The sequence below is a fragment of the Saccopteryx bilineata genome, chromosome 3, assembly GCF_036850765.1.
Source record: "Saccopteryx bilineata isolate mSacBil1 chromosome 3, mSacBil1_pri_phased_curated, whole genome shotgun sequence".
In the NCBI taxonomy this organism is placed as follows: domain Eukaryota; kingdom Metazoa; phylum Chordata; class Mammalia; order Chiroptera; family Emballonuridae; genus Saccopteryx; species Saccopteryx bilineata.
Window position 1 is genome coordinate 167821498 of NC_089492.1, and position 19347 is coordinate 167840844.

At 38.3% G+C, this 19347-nt stretch overlaps 1 protein-coding gene across 1 annotated transcript in view; it reads left to right on the forward strand.

The window, feature by feature from the left end:
* The first annotated feature begins 3075 nt into the window (after positions 1-3075).
* LOC136328920 (sulfotransferase 1C4-like) overlaps positions 3076-19347 on the forward strand; it is a 53315-nt gene continuing 37043 nt past the window's right edge. The window contains exons 1-4 of the mRNA XM_066264908.1: positions 3076-3139; positions 4440-4632; positions 8912-9034; positions 10941-11038. Coding sequence (XP_066121005.1) covers positions 4455-4632; positions 8912-9034; positions 10941-11038 — 399 coding nt within the window. The 5' untranslated portion in view covers positions 3076-3139; positions 4440-4454. The remainder of the gene's footprint in view (positions 3140-4439; positions 4633-8911; positions 9035-10940; positions 11039-19347) is intronic.

The window sequence follows — 19347 nt, forward strand, 5'->3', positions numbered from 1 at the left end:
TGAGTCTTAGATGGATGTAACAGAGGGAATCTGGTTATTTTTAAAAAATAAAACATTGTTCAGACTTAAATATAAATAAAATAAAAATAATGTAAGTTATTTATTCTTTCTCTGCAGACCGGTACCAAATGGCCCACGGGCTGGTACCAGTCCATGGTCCAGGGGTTGGAGACCACTGCTCTATAAGAAAATGGAGAAAGGGGTGGGGCAATACACTTCTTTAACTTCATGCATATGAGCAAAGCAAGAAAACTTCTGGAATAGTATATTTATACATACTGCATGGTAGGAACTGGACAGGAATCTTAGACTTTAAGGCTGGAAGAACTGACTGATCTGTGATGGTGTTTGGAAGTCCCAGATATATAGTTTTCTCTTGCCATCTGATAGATGCTTAGAGGCAAGAATGATATAATCAGCTTCTACTGTCTCTCAGGGTCTCAAATTGCCTTTATTGTCACTTTGTTCTCAGGAGTGATTTGCTTCTTGTGCTATAAAATCCATGCAAATTTATTACCTCAATGTACCCACCAGTCACAAAACTTTTTTTTCTCTCCAACTGATGCTTCATTTGGCTCAAAAATCACTGATTAATTTGTTTAATTCCCTGGCAATAGGTTCTGTCAGTCTTTGGTGCAGGCAAATATTGCCTAATACTTTTCATACTTGTTTTATACAATAAATACCTACCTAGAGGATTTCATCAGCTCACTTCTTCTAATTTCTAAAATTCAGAAACAAAGGTCATTTTTATCTGTGGTTTACATTATTTATAACATTGGCCCTTCTTAGAAGCAAAAATAAATATGTAAGAACATACTCATAACCTAAAAGAAGAGTTATTCAAATACCTTTTTTATGAAAGGGCATGTAGTACAGAATTGAGAATGAAGAAAATTCTGTAAGAGAAAAAGTTGGGGATGGGAAAGATCAGAGCAGAAGCTGGTCAGTGAACTACACAGAAAAGAATTGAGATATGTGTCTGGGGCAGTGAATAGGGATTTGGTCACAGAGCAGGGACAGAGGCCTGCCGGATTAGAAGAGAGAGAAATTGGATAAGAGCTCTGGGTAGGTTTGAGCCTTAGCTGAAAGGCACGACATGTTTCTGAAAGGGGAGTTACAGTGAAGACTGTTGAATGGTGGCACAATCAGAATAAAGAGAGAAATCAAGATAATGTAATACTTCTGAATTGAAAGATAAAGAACTCCTCAAACTGTTCAGTGAACAGGACTGACAATATCACAACTACAGAGGTGGAGTGGATTGAAAGAACTTCTCCTGGACTTTATTTCCTTGCTCTCCTTGATTCTCTCACCAAAGACTCTAGTGATTACTTGTTGCTCTCAATACCCCCACCACAGAACTCAGAACATGAAATTCAAAAGATAATGGAATTTATGGGTAAGAACCTAGATAAGGAGACTGTGAAAAGATTGTTCAGAAAACTTCATTTGAAAGTATACAGAAAAACTCAGTGACCAGCTAACAATACTGCCTTCTGATAACATGGACCACTCCATCTCCTCATTTATGAGAAAAGGTACTTAAATCAACCAAGCCTTTTGAGTTTCAGAATGTTTCAGTTGTATAACTAATATTTCAGGAAAGAATATTAATACATTCTTTTAATTTTTAACTACCACTGTGCTGCCAATAATTTCTGAGATTTTCTCAATGTATTATTCATTGAAGGAAATAGATTGGATGTATATTTGTTATAAAAATTAGTACTCTTTATTTATTTATAAAATTTTACTCCAAAAATAAAGCATTAAGAACAGACTTCCCATCTAGTCTCTCAGATATGACTTCCTTGCCTTTCAGAGACTTTGGAAGACTGGAAGAATTATTTCAAAGTGTACAGAATGAGAGATTCAATGAAGATTATAAGAGGAAACTGGTTGACATTTCTCTGACCTTCCACACAGGACTCTAAAAAGACGTAGAAAAGAATCTAGACTCTCCAGGCACAATTTTTTTTCAAGGTTTTTTTTAAATTAATTAATTTATTTATTCATTATTAGAGAGGAGAAACAGAGGGAGAGAGAGGAGAGAGAGACAGAGAGAGAGGAGGGGGGAGGAGCTGGAAGCATCAACTCCCATATGTGCCTTGACCAGGCAAGCCCAGGGTTTTGAACTGGCGATCTCAGCATTTCCAGGTAGATGTTTTATCCACTGCGCCACCACAGGTCAGGCTCCAGGCACAATTTTATTACCTTATCTCATGCTTTCTGTGTTCATGATCACTGATTTTTCCTAGGAAATGACTTTCTGAACTTGTTCAAATTTTTCAGGTAAGAACTAGAAATCATGCACACTTTTTCTTTCTGCATGCACCTGGGAAACAAAATCATTTTGTTAATTAAAGGTCTGATCTTACAGGTCCTCAATCATAAATTGCATAGTTGTAAGAGAAACTGCATAACTTAGTTAAGGAACTGTGTTTATGTCTCTAAGACATGGTACAAAGTTGCTGGAGCCAAATTGCCAAGTTGCTCCATTCCATCACCTGGCCCTGACTTTCCCAATAGGAGTATTTTCTCTAACAGTGAAATTGGCTCCAGAATTCCCCCAAAAGCTTTGCTAAACTTTTTTAGAACTGAACTACAATCTAAGACTTTTCTGACCCAGCCTTTATTCTCTCCCTCTCTCCTCCATTGTGCCATGCTCTGACAGTCCCTTTCTCATTTTTCCTTCACAAGCATGTCCCCCAATACATCTATCTGCAAATCGTCTGCTTCTCACCAGAAAAGAGATGGTTATTCTTTTTTTGTTAGAGTGATCAATATATTTATGATGTACTATTACATTCAGATGTATAAGTAATTATTAGTTTAAATCAATTGAAATGGGCCAAAGAAAGAACAAAGGGAAGGAAGGAAGGAAAGTAAGAAGGAAGGAAAAGAACATCTCTGGGGCCCTGTTTACAGGAAGAAGCATGTCTATGTTCTTCCTCTTGTCCCTAGGTATTTTTATTAGTAGCTACTCAGAGTATCCAGCTGACTGAACAGAAACCTGGAATGCAGAGTTCTAGTATCTCAAAGAAAATCATGGAGTAGTGGACTTGAACATGAGAGGCAATAACTTAAAAACTGGGCCAGACAATATTTGACCTTTTTATATCTCAAAAGTGTCAAGGTAAGTCAGGTGGTCTTTTGATGTTATTCAGCTCTATTCTTATCTATGTGTTGGGAAACTGGCGGTTTCTACCCAAGTTAAACGTATCTATGACATAGCAGTTCAAATCCGAGACATACACCTAAGAGACATGAGTGTATATGTTAACACACAAAAAGAAAGTACTAAAATTTCATAGAAACTTTATTTATAATCACCAAAAACTGGAATCAGTCCATATGTTCATCAAAAGAAAAGTAAATATATTGTAGCACATTCATTCAGTGATATGGTATACAGTAATAGAAATAAGTTAACTACAGATGCTTGCAACCATATCAATAAATGTCAAAAACACTATGTTGAAAAAAAGAAGAGGGGATACATAATGATATAATATTGTTATATAAAGTTCAAGAATAAGCAATATTTATTCATGGCAATAAAAGTAAGAACACTGCTTGTCTTGGGCATGGGTTGGTGGTGAGAAATTGACTGAAAAGAGGCTAAGGGAACTTTCTGAGGTGACTGAAATGTTCTATGTCTTGATCTGTGTGATAGTTTCATGGGTGTATGTATAAGTACAAATTCATCAAGATGTAAAGTTAAGGTTTTTGCATTTTATGATATGTTAATTATGCCTTGATTTAAGAAAAAAGCTATCTGGTAATAGTCATCAAATAGCCTAACCTCACACTTACATAAAAAATAAAAAAGCTCTGGGAATTAAGTAACTCTCTAATTCAGACTTGGAAGTTGGAAGGGAATTCCAAGCTGAAGTATCCCAACTGGTGATATCAACACACACCTCTAAAACATGGCATGTTAAAAGAAGCTCAGTTCTGCTCATTTTAGGGAAGGCATTCCTTCAAATGTTCATGGATGACCAAGCTCAGAATGCAGAATCACTAACTCCAGCTGAAGAGAGGAAGAAAGAGTGGTTCCTGGAGACTGCTCCACATTTTTCCTTCAGTGACACCTCTCAATTCCCTATATTTGTGGGTAACCCAGGACCAGGAAGTGACTTCAGGGATTTGGGTAGGCACTTTAGCTTAGCTACCTTCCCACTGTTCTTCCTTCTGGCAGCATCAAGGTGTTGTCCTGCCAGAGCCTTGCCGTAAGGAAAGCATATTCTGGCGCAATCTGTGCATTTTGTTCAGTTCCATTCAGGATGTACAGAGCCATGCAAATGAGATCTCTTTGTTTGCTGGAACATATGTACCTATCATAAACAACTAGAGCTGCATGCCTAAGCACTGAGGACATAAAACCTATAGGAAGCCTTTCATTTACTTTTCATTTTCTCCTGCTTGTGCCCAAGAGAAAGATTTCAGGAATGGCTAAAAATAAGGTGGAAGAAACAAGGGAGTCAGAATGGAACTTGATAACCCCAGGAGAAATTTCCCAAGTTGATGGGATTGTTCTAGAGAAGAATCTGTGCAACATCTGGGATAAAATCTGGGACTTTCAAGCCAAGCCTGATGACCTGCTCATTGCTTCCTATCCTAAAGCAGGTAAGTAAATAGGTATGAGAAGGTGAAATGGAAATAACAGTGTGTGTCAGCTCCTTTTAGGAGGATGCAGTTAAGTTCAAGGATAGAGTAAAGCAGTATACTTGCTTATACATCAGATAAAAAGGCAAAAGATTTGAAAATTTTCTACAAAAATATAAGGGTTTTTTATAGAGATAGAATAGTTGATTTATTAAAAATATATACCTAGCCAAATCAGATTCCACAGGTCAAAGCACCCATACCAATCACTTTTTTTCATTCAATAATAATTTATCATGAATCTTATAAACACCAGAGACCAGCACCAGGCATAGTGATAGATAAAATGTTCATTATCTCTGCCCTGCTGACATTTACAATACAGTCTGGAGGACATTAAATCATTAAATAAATCATTGCATAGATCTTTGGTTACAACATGTGCTAAATGCTAAGAAGAAAACATGGAAGGGTTAATGAAAAAATACTGGCAGGTCCTAATTTAGATTAATGCAAGTATAGTAAAGAACTTCTGAACTACTGTGATCATTGCACAGGGAGTTTATTAATTTTCTAGGTAATTACAACCCAGTACCTGGTGGCTTAAACACCAGAACTTGATTGTCTTACACTGCTGGGTGTTGGAGAGCATCAGGGTTGGCTGGGAGAATAGATCCTTCCATTCAGAAGGGAAATCTGGGCAGCACATCCCATATATGGACTTAGGGCATAACTCTAACCACAGCTTGCCTGATCTAGAATACAACTTGCTGAGATTCTATTCAGGTCAACAATTATATATGGGAGGTTATTGAGTAGCAGGTAAAGTTCATGAAAGGGCAAATATCATATTGCAGTGGAAGTCCAGCAGTATGGGCACAGAATAGTGGAATTCAGCTCTCCTAAGGCTAGAGGGAATAGTTAGTGGTAAGTGTGAATCATGATGTGAGACCCCTATAAACAGGCTGGACTGCAAGGCAAATCCAGAGTGTGAGGCAAGGAAGTCTGGCAAAACCCCTTGGATGTTCTGGGCCAGTCACAGATGGAGTTTGTGTTTCTTGAGATGCTCTCGGTATCTACAACAGCAAAGCCAAGTCCAGCAGCAGAGTCTGCATGAAGAGTGAGCTTCCTTTGAGAGGCACAGTCACCCTCAGAATCCAGGAAAGGAAGCAGATCCAGCAGCCTGGACTGGGCAGAGGAAAACATATGGAGTTAGGATAACAAATTGACAGAGAGGCAACAAAAGTGTCAAGGATAAAGCTAATTCTGATTCCAAGGAGACAAAAGGAAAAATTGGTTCTCATGAAGAGTAGGAATCAACTAGGAGCTGAGCAGATATGGTACCAGAATATAGTCTAGAAGGGGAGCCATGGTACAGCACCCAGGAAGTGCTGGTACATCAAGGTACTAGCATCATCAAGGCCAGTGGTGGGATTCAAATAATTTAACAACCAGTTCTCTGCTCTAATGACTGTTTTAAGTATAAAAAAATGATTTGCCAAAAGGTAGTTAATTATTTTATGCATTTAATACTTAAATAAGAACAATAAAAGAGGTATGCAAAATTTGATTATGTTATAAGAGTTTTAAAATATTAAATAACACCTGACAAAAAACAATTAAACTGTTACTTAAGGTATTTCCAATGACAGCTTGTCACACCCTGGTTGTTTGTCAGTTTCTATTTATATTATATGTTTGTTTACTGAAATAAAAAAGGTAAGGGAATTAAAATGTAGGATTTTATCAAAAGTATAATGAGTTTTATGAAATGAATAAATAAATATTACAAGCATAGTTCCGTAAAATATGGACAGAATTAACGGGCACTTAGAATACACTATTGTGCAGATGAACATTAAAAAAGAATAAGGAATGTTAATTTGTGATTTCCACATTGGGTGGATACCAGGGCCACCTTGGAGAGAACTCTAATTACAAGTGCCATTTTAACAACCAGTTCACCAAACTCAACAAAAAATTGGGTATCAGTTCTGCCGAACCAGTGCCAACTGGTTGAATCCTACCACTGATCAATGTACTAAGGAAAGGGGAGCCAGGATCACAGGAAACCTGCATGAGGGTACCATAACAAGAATGGCATCTTCTTCCCCCCAGGTTACCTGAGCAAGATGCTCTCACATGTACTGGTTCTGGCCTTCCAGGTATACTAGCACCAAAACAGTAAAAAAAATTAAGACACTTAATGTTTATTTAGTGCTGACTGTAAGCTGGATTCTGCCCATTTTCTAAGTCTCAAAACACATGAAAATAATTGATGCTCAGTGGGACTTATATGATTTATCCAAAACCACCCAACTCATGCTTCCCAGAGATAGAATTAGAGCCCATTTGATTCCACAGCCCCACACAGATCCAAACCATCATGCTTCCTCCCAGAGAAACAAGACCAGGTCAGCCTCAGAGACCAATCATGGGGAGACTTCCTGGAAGCCTAAACAATGTAGAGCCCAAGAGTACTGAGATGTGAGGGGAACACCTCCTCACACCCCAATCACTAAAGAGCTAGTAGATGAGACTATAGAGAGAAACAAATATTACACTGAAATGTAGCAAAGGTTATTTTTCAACTTAAAAAATAAGTGTCTCCATACTTCTCACCAAAGAAATTAAATTGTTAACCCAGTATTAATTGCTTTCCAATATGAATGGCCCTAGTTTATCAAGTACTGTGCCCTCACGTGCACACTTCATTGTGTCTGAATATAATTATGTTAAAAAATAAATTATAATAAAATTTAACCAATTAAACTTTGTTGTAGAAGTAGTTTAAGATTACATTGAGTCTTTCTTTGTTTTTTTTAAAAAATTTATTTAGAAAATTAACTTTAACAGGGTGACATTGATCCATAAGAGAACATAGATTTCAGGTAAACATTTCTATAGCATTTGAACTGTTGATTATGTTGTGTACCCATCACCCAAAGTCAAATCATTTTCCATCACCTTATACTTGTCCCACTTTATACCTTTCCCCCCAACCCCTTCCATGTGGTGCTGTGCTCTGGCTGCTTTGATTTATCTTTTCCTCTGTCCCTCTATCTCACCACTCCTCCCAGCAGAAGGAGATCCAGTCACTCTAGGTTTTCCTCTTCATACTCCTCAGACAAAATCCAAACAGTCTGAGCTTCCCTCCTCCCCAAAGTCCAGTAGAGAGAAAAAAAAAAGTCACTCTGGGTTTATCTCCTCTCCGGAGCCCATGGTGATTGTGTTTCATCTTCTGCCCCCCTTTTCAACTCCTCTCACCTTTAGTCCATTTGTTGTGGGGATCTGTCAGGCATACCTGCAAACTCAGCTGGGGTTCCTTTGCTGTGTTATAGTTATTTAATTTGTTGACATATCAAGGGATGAGATCAGGGGTATATCTCATGCCATCATTATTCTGATGTCCTATTTCTTTACCTTTTAAAGAGAAATTAATTCCATCTAGATTTTTCCAGTTTGTGAATTACTGGAAGTTTTTAGATTTCTTTTTTACATGTCCTTTTTTATTTTCACATTGGATCAATTTCATGGTTCTAAAAGGAAGAATTAACAAGAAGGGTAAACAAGATTATTTACTAGCGGCAAGGGTTTAATTATAAAAGTGAGTGATTGTGAATTTCTGTGCTTTTTCTCAAACAGAAATCTTTTCTAAATTAACTCTTGTTACATATAATAATTATTTATATTATCATTTTCTAGAAATACCAATGTATATTCAGATCTTTAAAATACATCATTGGCCTGACCAGGCGGTGGCGCAGTGGATAGAGCATTGGACTGGGATGCTGAGGACCCAGGTTCAAGACCCCGAGGTCGCCAGCTTGAGCGCAGGCTCATCTGGTTTGAGCAAAAAGCTCACTAGCTTGGACTCAGGCAAGGGGTTACTCAGTCTGCTGAAGGCCTGCAGTCAAGGCACATATGAGAAAGCAATCAATGAACAACTAGGGTGTCGCAATACACAACGAAAAACTAATGATTGATGCTTCTCATCTCTCTCCCTTTCTGTCCATCTGTCCCTATCTATCCCTCTCTCTGACTCTGTAAAAAAAATAAAATAAAAAAAAATAAATAAATAAAATACATCATTGGAAGATAAAAACAAATGTCACAATTCTTCTCTTAAACTTTCCAGTGAGGAGAAGATAATCTTAATTTTTGGTTTCAATTCAATGTAGGAAGTACCATAAGTGTGATACTGATAGACAAATTCTTTCTTAGCATAAGATGTTTCTGAATTGTAAATTGCAGAAAATTTATAATTGGTTTCTTGGTTCTTTATTCTACTTTCTGTCAGGAACTACTTGGACACAGGAAATTGTAGATTTGATACAGAACAACGGAGACATTGAGAAGAGCAGACGGGCTCCCATTCACCTTCGACAACCTTTCTTGGAGTGGGTAAGAACAGCAAACTCTGGTAAGTCTCCAACTTAAAAATCATAATCTTCACATAAAGATGGACACTTTGGAAGTGAAGACTCTGAAAATCTACCACACTGAAAAAATAAAAAAACTTCCTTTGATCCCCAATTCCAAAGACTGAATGAAAGTTATCTTTTCTTGTGCAAATCTAGATAGGTCCCTTCACTTAAAAACTTATTTAGCCCTAATACTTAACAAAAGAAAGGTACTATTTCTCTATTAAATGAAGTATCGCCTGACCTGTGGTGGCGCAGTGGATAAAGCGTCGACCTGGAATGCTGAGGTTGCTGGTTCAAAACCCTGGGATTACCTGGTCAAGGCACATATGGGAGTTGATGCTTCCTGCTCCTCCCCTCTTCCCTCTCTCTCTCTCTCTCCCCCCTCCTTCTCTCCTCTCTAAAATAAATAAAGTCTTAAAAAAAAAGAAGCCTCAAAAAAAAAATGAAGTATCAGTGAGTTACAAGTGCCAAGGAATATCTACCTAGTCCTCCCACAATGGAGTTCCTGTTTTCACATGTGGGACCCCAGTGCCAAGGAATCTGGTGTCAAGGACATCAGTGTTCAAAATAAGAATTCACAATGCACTTTTCATGTAAAACTATAAATGGTATGGCCACAGCTAATACATTTATGGTACCTACCACAGGCCAAGCATCATTCTCAATACTTTCCATGCATTAATGTATTTAGTCTTTACAGCACACTTGTGAGGTAGCTGTTTTGTTGTTGTTGTTTTTATTTTATTTTTAGTGTGCATGCACACATGAGAGAGAGAGAAACAGACAGGACAGGAGAGAGGTTGAGAAAGATCAACTTATAGTTGTGGCCCCTTAGTTGTTCATTGATTGCTTTCTCATATATGCCTTGATGGGGGGCTCCAGACATGCCAGTGACCTTGAGCTTCAAGACAGTGACCTTTGGGTTCAAGCCAGCAATCATGGGGTCATGTATATGATTCCACACTCAAGCTGTGACCCAGCATTCAAGCTGGTGAGCCTGCACTTATGCTGGCAATATTGGGGTTTCAAAGCTGGGTCCTCAGTGTCCTAGGCTGGTGCTCTGTCCACTGAACTACTAGGACACTGGTCAAGCATAGGTGGCTGTTATCTTATACTCATGTAGCAGATAATGAAACTGGAGACCAATTCTGAAAAGTGTTTAGGCTACACTAAGTAATTTGGGTTTGCTCTTAGAGGCCACTTGTGGGCACATTTTTAGGATTCTTCAAGACCTCTACAACAATTTCTTGATTATTTTATTTAGAATTAAATGTAATTTATAAATATAATGTAGGCATGCTCTGGAACATCTAGATTAGTGTTTTTCAACCACCAGTCTTCAGACCTGTCAGTCAGCAATTTTGTGCTGATCCGTAAAAGAGTTAACTACCCTGATGTTGTATGAAGATTATAGACTCAATTATCTTAGTTGAATTTGCTTATGCTCAGGGTGATTTTTGCCTTAGTCGTCACCAAAATATTCTTCTATTTTTACCAGTCCCCAAGTATAAAAAGTTTGAAAAACACTAATCTAAATGATCAATGTAACCTGCCACGCAGTCTCAGCATCCTCATTTGTATCTGTGTCAACAACCCCTGATGCTGAGTGGTAAAGCTATAATTATTGAAGGTTAATAGGATGAGAAATGGAGAGGAGGACTCAAAGTAAATAAGACACCAAATGAAAGCCAATATATCAGAAGATTTTAACATACAAAATGAAAATAAATTACAAAGTACTAAAATTAAACAGGAAAGAATGTTTTTATCATCTAGGAGTGAAAAAGGGCTAAACATGACCTAAAACCCAAAAGCTGTAATTGAAAAAAAAAGACACAATCAATTTCAAAAGAAATAAAAACTTATTAAAAATGAAAGAATAAGCCAAAACAATTTTTTCAGGAATTGACCAGGCTAACGCAATGCCTTCCCCAAGGACGCTGAAAACTCATCTTCCTGTGCAACTACTGCCTCCATCCTTCTGGGAGAAAAACTGTAAGGCAAGTTTGAAGCAAAACACATTCAGAGATGAATTTTCTTCAGAGATAAATTTTCTTCATAAGAATATTGTGTTAGAACCATGGCCAGTCATCCCCATGCTATGTCTATCAGGAGCACTGAGGAATAGATTATGGGTCCTGTAATTATCTTTCATGTTAATCTTTCATTGATAAGGATGAGCTCAGTATATACCTACATTGAGAAAAGAGAGAGGACCAACATCTATTAGGCTTGGTTCTGAGCATCCTCAATCCCTGAGTAATGCTACAAGAGGAAAATGCAGCTCAGAGATGTTACATAATTGTCCAGTGATAAACACCTGGAAGATGGGCTGCAAATCCAGGTCTTCCTGACCTGACAGGCCATGATCTTTTCACTACCCTATGCTGACTATGTTATGCCTCCTACAACCACAATATTCTTCCTAAGCTTATACACAGTTGGTCAGCTCCTAGCCTTAAAGTAATGAATGTTTAGTTATTAGAAGATTCCACTGGAGGAATCTTAGGAACCATGTGTTCCACCATTCTTTCACTTTATTTCACTTGTGGCTAAATTGTTGTTTTCAAGCATCTAAGGGTGCTTACAACTTCTAATCATTCTGAGACTTGATAAAGCCAAATAATTTTATCAAATTTTTATAAACAAAAATTAATTTCTACATTGATGTCTATAGATTTATTTTTATATACATTTTTAATTACAGTTGAAATACAATATTATATTAGTTTCAGATGTATAACAGAGTGATTAGAAATTTATATAACTTACAAAGTGATCATTCAGCTAAGTCTAGTATCCATCTAAGACCACACATAATTACTACAATACTATTTATTATAATCCCTATGCTATACTGTACATCCCTGTGACTGTTTTTATATCTGGAGATGTCATAAATCTTGAGTTGGTCACAGAAGAACTCATCTCAAGTCTTTCAGAACCCCAAGAGACCATTTAGCCTTATAGTCTGAAGGAATGCTTACCTACAGAGACAATCTTCAGGTGGGCTCTTGGCACTTAGCCAAAGCACCCTTTGGCCTTTCCTCTCCATGGAACAGTTCTGTCTATGCTACCAGTCTAATAATACTTGCCTTTGGTCATTACTTTTCTATCCCTGGACCCAGATCTACAGAGGAAGATATGCAAGGGAGAGTGATTAAGTCTCTGGATACACTTTAGAAAACTAAGGATGATATAAGGTTAAAGGGCACAGAACTGTTCCATGGAGAGAAAAGGCCAAGAGGTGCTTTGGCTAAGTGCTAAGAGCCAGACAGAACCAGCCCTGGGTTGGGCCACAGTAAAGCAGCATCAGCACTTTGTAGAGTGCTCTGGAAAGCAGAAAGGTAGGAGTATATAACTCCTTGACCAGGAGGTTTGGCAAAGGTGATAGAGAAGTGGGGTCATGAAGCATAAATAGGGAATTGCCAAGTGGTAAGAGAGAGGAGAGCATTCTAGTTTACCAGACGAGCAGAAGCCATGACTTTTGCATGCAAGATTAGAAATGAGGCCTGGAAGGTCTGAGCCAGATGTGAAGGGCCTTGTTGCTGTGCTAAGTTCCCCTGAGGACATGGTAAGGTGGAGTACAAAAAAAAAAACCAAAAAAACTTCAAAACTGGGGCAAGACTGAAAGGATACCAATGAGGAAATGGTGGTAATATTCTAGAAAAAGAACTAGAAAATCTCAAATTAAGGTGAAGAGGGTAACAGGAGTCAAACACATGGTAACATAATGGTGAGTGTACAAAGGGTATGCAGTTGACATATTATAGAATGGTACACCTGAAATTTATTTTATTTTTTAATAAATAAACTTTTATTAATTTTAATAGAGTGACATCAATAAATCAGGGTACATATATTCAAAGAAAACATGTCCAGGTTATCTTGTCATTCGATTCTGTTGCATACCCATCACCCAAAGTCAGATTGTCCTCCGTCACCTTCATTTAGTTTTCTTTGTGCCCCTCCCTTTTCCCCTCCCCCTCTCCCTCCTTCCCTCCACCCACCCCCCGTAACCACCACTCTCTTGTCCATGTCTCTTAGTCTCGTTTTTATGTCCCACCAATGTATGGAATCCTGCAGTTCTTGTTTTTTTCTGATTCACTTATTTCACTTCATATAATGTTATCAAGAATCCACCATTTTGCTGTAAGTGATCTGATGTCATCATTTCTTATGGCTGAATAGTATACCATGGTGTATATATGCCATGTCTTCTTTATCCAGTCTTCTACTTTTTTTTTACATTGATTAAAGCCTTTAAGCAAACTCTTGGCCAATACAGCAAGAATCCATAAAAGAGTAGTGTCCTTAACATGTTCACCAAGTCCAAGTTGGCCCCATCACCATGCCAAATCCCTGATAAATGCAACCCAACCCCAGTTCAGTCTATTAGGAGCTGTCACTAGGAGCAGGAGTTCAGGAAAAGTCCACATCCAGGAAAAGTCCGCACAGCACTGGAATTGTTGTCACAATTCTATACTTTGCAGCTCATGTCCAATTCCCAATGACCACTGCTTTTAGCTGGTAATGATTCAGGTAGATTGGAAAAGCCATCTGCAGCATGTGTGGAGATGGAGCTTCTGTTCTCCTCTGCCTGGAGAGATGAGACCAGGTTGCTTTTCCCTGGAGCTCTGCAACTGTGGCTTTGTAAAGAGAACCTTGGGATACACTAAGCTGGATTCATAATAGAAGTTAGCAAAAGGGGGAAAGAGAGCTCTAAATTAGGAGTAGGTCCCAGCCTGAAATATGAGTGGGGCATTGAGGTAGGAGGAATAAAGGAAACACTATATATTAAACAAAGCAACAGAAAATAGGACTATCAACACCCACAACAGAGATTTTCTAGGGAAGAATGAAAAACCTGACTATTCAGGCAAGACATAGTTAAGTGGCCCTTGTGCAAATGAGATCAGTTTACCTGCTTCTAGGAAGAAATACCCTAGGCTTGTCCACAGTGTCATAGATGGGGCCAACAGTCCTGGGCACCTTCAGCCTTCAGTGCCAAGCCCCAGCATTCTGGGCAAGGTTAGGTCATAGGTGGCTGGAGCAGGGCTGGAAGAGACTGAACCCTCCCTTAGAGGAGCGAGGGGGAAGCCTACCTTCCAGTGTCCCTTTTTTCTCACAGCAGAGGCATGGAAGTCTGGCAGGCTTTAGCTCAATGACCTTCCTTTCCACTATTGAAGCAGGAACCAGATGGCATCCTATGAGACCCCTTTGGGGTGTTGGAGCCTTTAAGGGTGTATCCTAAAAGCTGGTAGTTCCCCTGATCTCTGTTAGGCTTTTTCTGCTTCTTGGTATCTTAAAAGACATGCTCAGAAGAGTAGTAGTTTGCAGGAGAAAAAGATTTGTTCATCAGCATTGAAAAGAAATTTAAAAATTTTTTAAGTAAAAAGCATGATATGGTAGACCTGTACGAGTTTCAGGATATGACTCCCCCCTTTTAAATTTTTTAAATTGACCTTAAAATATTTGCTGGTACACTTTAATAAAACCTTGACTTTAAAGATTGTAAGAAATACACGTAAATCGAAAGGTTTGACAAAATACAGTAAATGCTTTTGCTCCATATGCAGGAGCATTGTCAGTTTAACCAGTTTAGGAAATCCAATAATAGAAAAATGCATACAGAAAATAAGCTATAACATGCTTAGCAGCCTCTTCTGTTCTGACAGAGGTTACTATAAATCCAGAATATGTATCCACTGTAATGTGGACATAGGACTGTTTGCCAAATGAAGGTAAATGAGTAACATCCATTTGCCAAAGTTGTCCTGGTAGGGGCCCTTGAGGGTTGTTAACTCCAAATGAAGGGGCAGATTGTAGTATAGGACCCCTTGGACAGGATTTCCCAATCTGCCATACTGCTTCTCGAGAAAGTTGAAACTGTTTACACAGGGCTGCAGAGTTCTGGTGATGAATAGTATGAGATTGAATTGCTCAATCTGTTATGGTTGCTCCAAATAATTTTCTTTTGGGTAGCTTGATCAACAAGGGCATTCCTAGGCCCTGGCCAGTTGGATCAGTGGTAGAGCATTGGCCTGGCATGCAGGGGTCCTGGGTTTGATTCCTGGCCAGGGCACACAGGAGAAACGCCCATCTGCTTCTCCACCCCTCCCCCTCTCCTTCCTCTCTGTCTCTCCCTTCCCCTCCCACAGCCAAGGCTCCATTGGAGCAAAGTTGGGCCGGGCATTGAGGATGGCTCCGTGGCCTCTGACTCAGGTGCCAGAATAGCTCTGGCTGCAACAGAGCAACACTCCAGATGGGCAGAGCATACCCCACTGGTAGGCGTGCTGGGTGGATCCCAGCCGGGCGCATGTGGGAGTCTGTCTGCCTCCCCATTTCCAACTTCAGAAAAAAAATTAAATAATAAAAAAAAAGAAACAAAAGAAAAAAGGACATTCCCTTGTGCTAAATCTCCAGGGAGCATGGAGTGAGCTCGAGTATGTCCTATAAAACATGAAGCTCTATGTTGACATACAAGTCTTTGAAGAAGGAGGAACTGCTGAAATAGTTCATCAGCATTTGTCCCTAAGACAGCAGTCTTTATAGTGAAAACACCATAAGTAAATATTTGCTTCTGTATATAGATTAAAGGGGGAATATGGCAAATGCTGAAAAGCCATGATAATGGCATATAATTCTAGACTTTGAGCTGATTTTAAGTTCACAGTTTCAGTATAAAGTCCATTGATTTGCAAGAGTGATTTGCCATTTAGTGGAAGTTTCCCAGAGCCATTGTTGTCAATCCTTTGAAAAAAGGAACAATAATAATTTTGAGGCTCAAAACCTATAAGCTGTAAGGGTTGCCTATGCCCCTTGATAATTCAGGAGACAACAAGATCAAAATATAGAAGTGTATTCCATGGGCTATTAGATGATTCAATGTGCCCAAGCTGTAGCTGCTCTTATACCCATTGAGCAGCTGCCCTAAGTTTCTCCTGAGAAAGGGGCCATTGGTCTACCCACACAGGATTATCTGATTTCCAAGTAATTGGGTCTGCACAATGCATTTATTGAGGTAGCAGGAGCTACCAAGTCCCCTATGCTAAATTTTGAAATCTTAATCCACACCTTCTGGTATTGGGTGCCACTTCTATGGGGGTGAGAATTCCTTGCTCTTCTTTCCCTAGTCCCTTGGTGGGAAAAAATCCCAGATCAAGCATCTGAGTACTGACTAAACCATTAGGACTGACAATCAACACTCCCATATTTTTCAAAACATCTCTACCTCACATATTAATTGGCCATCCAGGGAGCACATAAGGCTTAAAAAAATCCAGAATGGCCTCCAATGTAGAAAACTAGAACTTTGTTGAGGGGATTTACTCTGCCCTATGCCTTGTAATTCTGTGGCTGCTGCATAAGTGGGCCAGGAACGAGGCCAATGTAGCTTAGCAATAACAGATACATCAGCTCCAGTATCAAAAAGTCCTTTAAATTTATGCTCATGAATTGTTAGTTCCATTTCAGGGAGTTCCTGACCTATTTTTTTAAAATCCAATTGACAAAATCAGAGGAGCAAAATGAATAATTTTCTTGGGGCCCCTTTTGCAAAATGTGGCCGAGAAGCAGAATTAGCATCCTTATATTATTCTTCTAACTGCCTGAATTAGACATGAGACACATTCTTTTTTTTTAATTAATTTTGAAGGGGTGACATGGATAAAATTGTCTTCTGTTACCTTCTAACTGGTTTTCTTTGTGCCCCTCCCCTCCCCAAACCCCCTCCCTCCCCTCCCCCCCACCCTGTAACCCCAACACTGTTGTCCATGTCTCTGAGTCTCATTTTTATGTTCCACCTATGTATGGAATCATATAGGTCTTAGTTTTTTCTGATTTACTTTTTTTGCTCAGTATGTTATCAAGATCCATCCATGTTGTTGTAAAAGATCCAATGTCATCATTTCTTATGGCTGAGTAGTATTCCATAATATATATGTACCAAAGCTTTTTAATCCACTCGTCCTCTGATGGACACTTGGGCTGTTTCCAGATCTTTGCTATTGTGAACAATGCTGCCATAAACATGGGGGTGCATTTCTTCTTTTCAAACAGTGCTATAGTGTTCTTGGGGTATATTCCTAACAGTGGTTTAGCTGGGTCAAAAGGCAGTTCAATTTTTAATTTTTTGAAAAATCTCTATACTGTTTTCCACAGTGGCTGCACCAGTCTGCATTCCCACCAGCAGTACAGGAGGGTTCCCTTTTCTCCACATCCTCACCAGCACTTATTCTGTGCTGTTTTGTTGATGAGGGCCATTCTGACTAGCGTGAGGTGATATCTTATTGTGGTTTTAATTTGCATTTCTCTAATAATTAGTGATGTTGAGCAATTTTCATATGCCTATTGGCCATCTGTATGTCCTCTTTGGAGAAGTGTCTGTTCATTTCTTTTGCCCATTTTTGGATTGGATTTTTTGCCTTCCTGGTATTAACTTTTACATGTTCTTTATAAATTTTGGTTATTAACCCATTATCAGATGCATTGTCAAATATATTCTCCCATTGTGTAGCTTGCTTTTTTATTCTGTTCCTATTGTCTTTAGCCATGAAGAAGCTTTTTAGTTTGATAAAGTCCCATTTGTTTATCCTGTCTTTTATTTCACTTGCCTGTGGAGACAAATTGGCAGATATATTGCTGCGAGAGATGTCAGAGAGCTTACTGCCTATGTTTTCTTCTAAGATGCTTATGGTTTCATGCCTTACACTTAAGTTTTTATCCATTTAGAGTTTATTTTTGTGAATGGTGTAAAGTTGGTGGTTTAGTTTCATTTTTTTGCAGGTAGCTGTTCAATTTTCCCAACACCATTTGTTGAAGAGGCTGTCTTTACTCCAATGTATGCTCTTACCTCCTTTGTCAAATATCAGTTGTTCATAAAAGTGTTGGTTTATTTCTGGGTTCTCAGTTCTGTTCCATTGATCTATATGCCTGTTCTTATGCCAGTACCAGGCTGTTTTGAGTACAATGGCCTTATAATATAACTTGATATCTGGAAGTGTGATACCTCCTGCTTTATTCTTTCTTTCCAAGATTGCTGAGGCTATTCGTGTTCACTTTTGGTTCCATATAAATTTTTGGAATATGTGTTCTATATCTTTGAAGTAAGTTATTGGTATTTTAATCGGTATTGCATTGAATTTATAAATTGCTTTGTGTAATATAGACATTTTAATAATGTTTATTCTTCCTAACCATAAGCATGGTATATGCCTTTGCTTGTTTGTAACTTCCCTGATTTCTTTTATCAATATTTTATAATTTTCTGAGTACAAGTCTTTAATCTCCTTGGTTAAATTTATTCCTAGGTACTTTATTTTTTTGGTTGCAATGGTAAAGGGGATTGCTTCCTTATTTTCTCTTTCTGACAATTCATTGTTAGTGTATAAAAATACCTCTGATTTCTGAGTATTGATTTTATATCCTGCCACCTTACTGAGTTCATTTATCAGGTCTAGTATTTTTTTTACTGCAACTTTAGGATTTTCAATATACAATATCATATCATCTGCAAATAATGATAGTTTTACTTCTTCTTTTCCAATTTGGATGCCTTTTATTTCTTTTTCTTGTCTGATTGCTGTGGCTAGGACTTCCAGGACTTCGTTGAATAAGAGTGGTGAAAGGGGGAACCCCTGCCTTGTTCCTGATCTTAAGGGGATTGCTTTTAATTTTTTCCCATTGAGTATGATATTGGCTGTGGGTTTGTCATAGATGGCCTTTATCATGTTGAGGTATGTTCCCTGTATTCCCACTTTGCTGAGAGTTTTAATCATGAATGGGTGCTGGATTTTATCAAATGCTTTTTCTGCATCTATTGAAATGATCATGTGGTTTTTCTCCTTCCTTTTGTTTATGTGGTGAATCACATTGATTGATTTGCAAATATTGTACCAGCCTTGCCTCCCAAAAATAAATCCCACTTGATCATGGTGTATAATTTTTTTCATATATTACTGGATCCGGTTTGCTAATATTTTGTTGAGGATTTTAGCATCTAAATTCATCAGGCTTAGTAGCCTATAATTTTCTTTCTTTGTGTTGTCTTTGTCTGGTTTTGGAGTCAGAATTATGCTTGCCTCATAAAAGGAGCTTGGAAGTCTTCCTTCCTCTTGAATATTTTGAAATAGCCTGAGAAGTATAGGAGTTAGTTCTTCTTTGAATATTTGGTAGAATTCACTTTTGAAGCCATCAGGCCCAGGACTTTTCTTTTTTGGGAGTTTTTTGATAACTGTTTCAATATCATTTGTTGTAATTGGTCTGTTTAGGTTTTCTGATTCTTTCACATTAATTTTTGACAGATTAT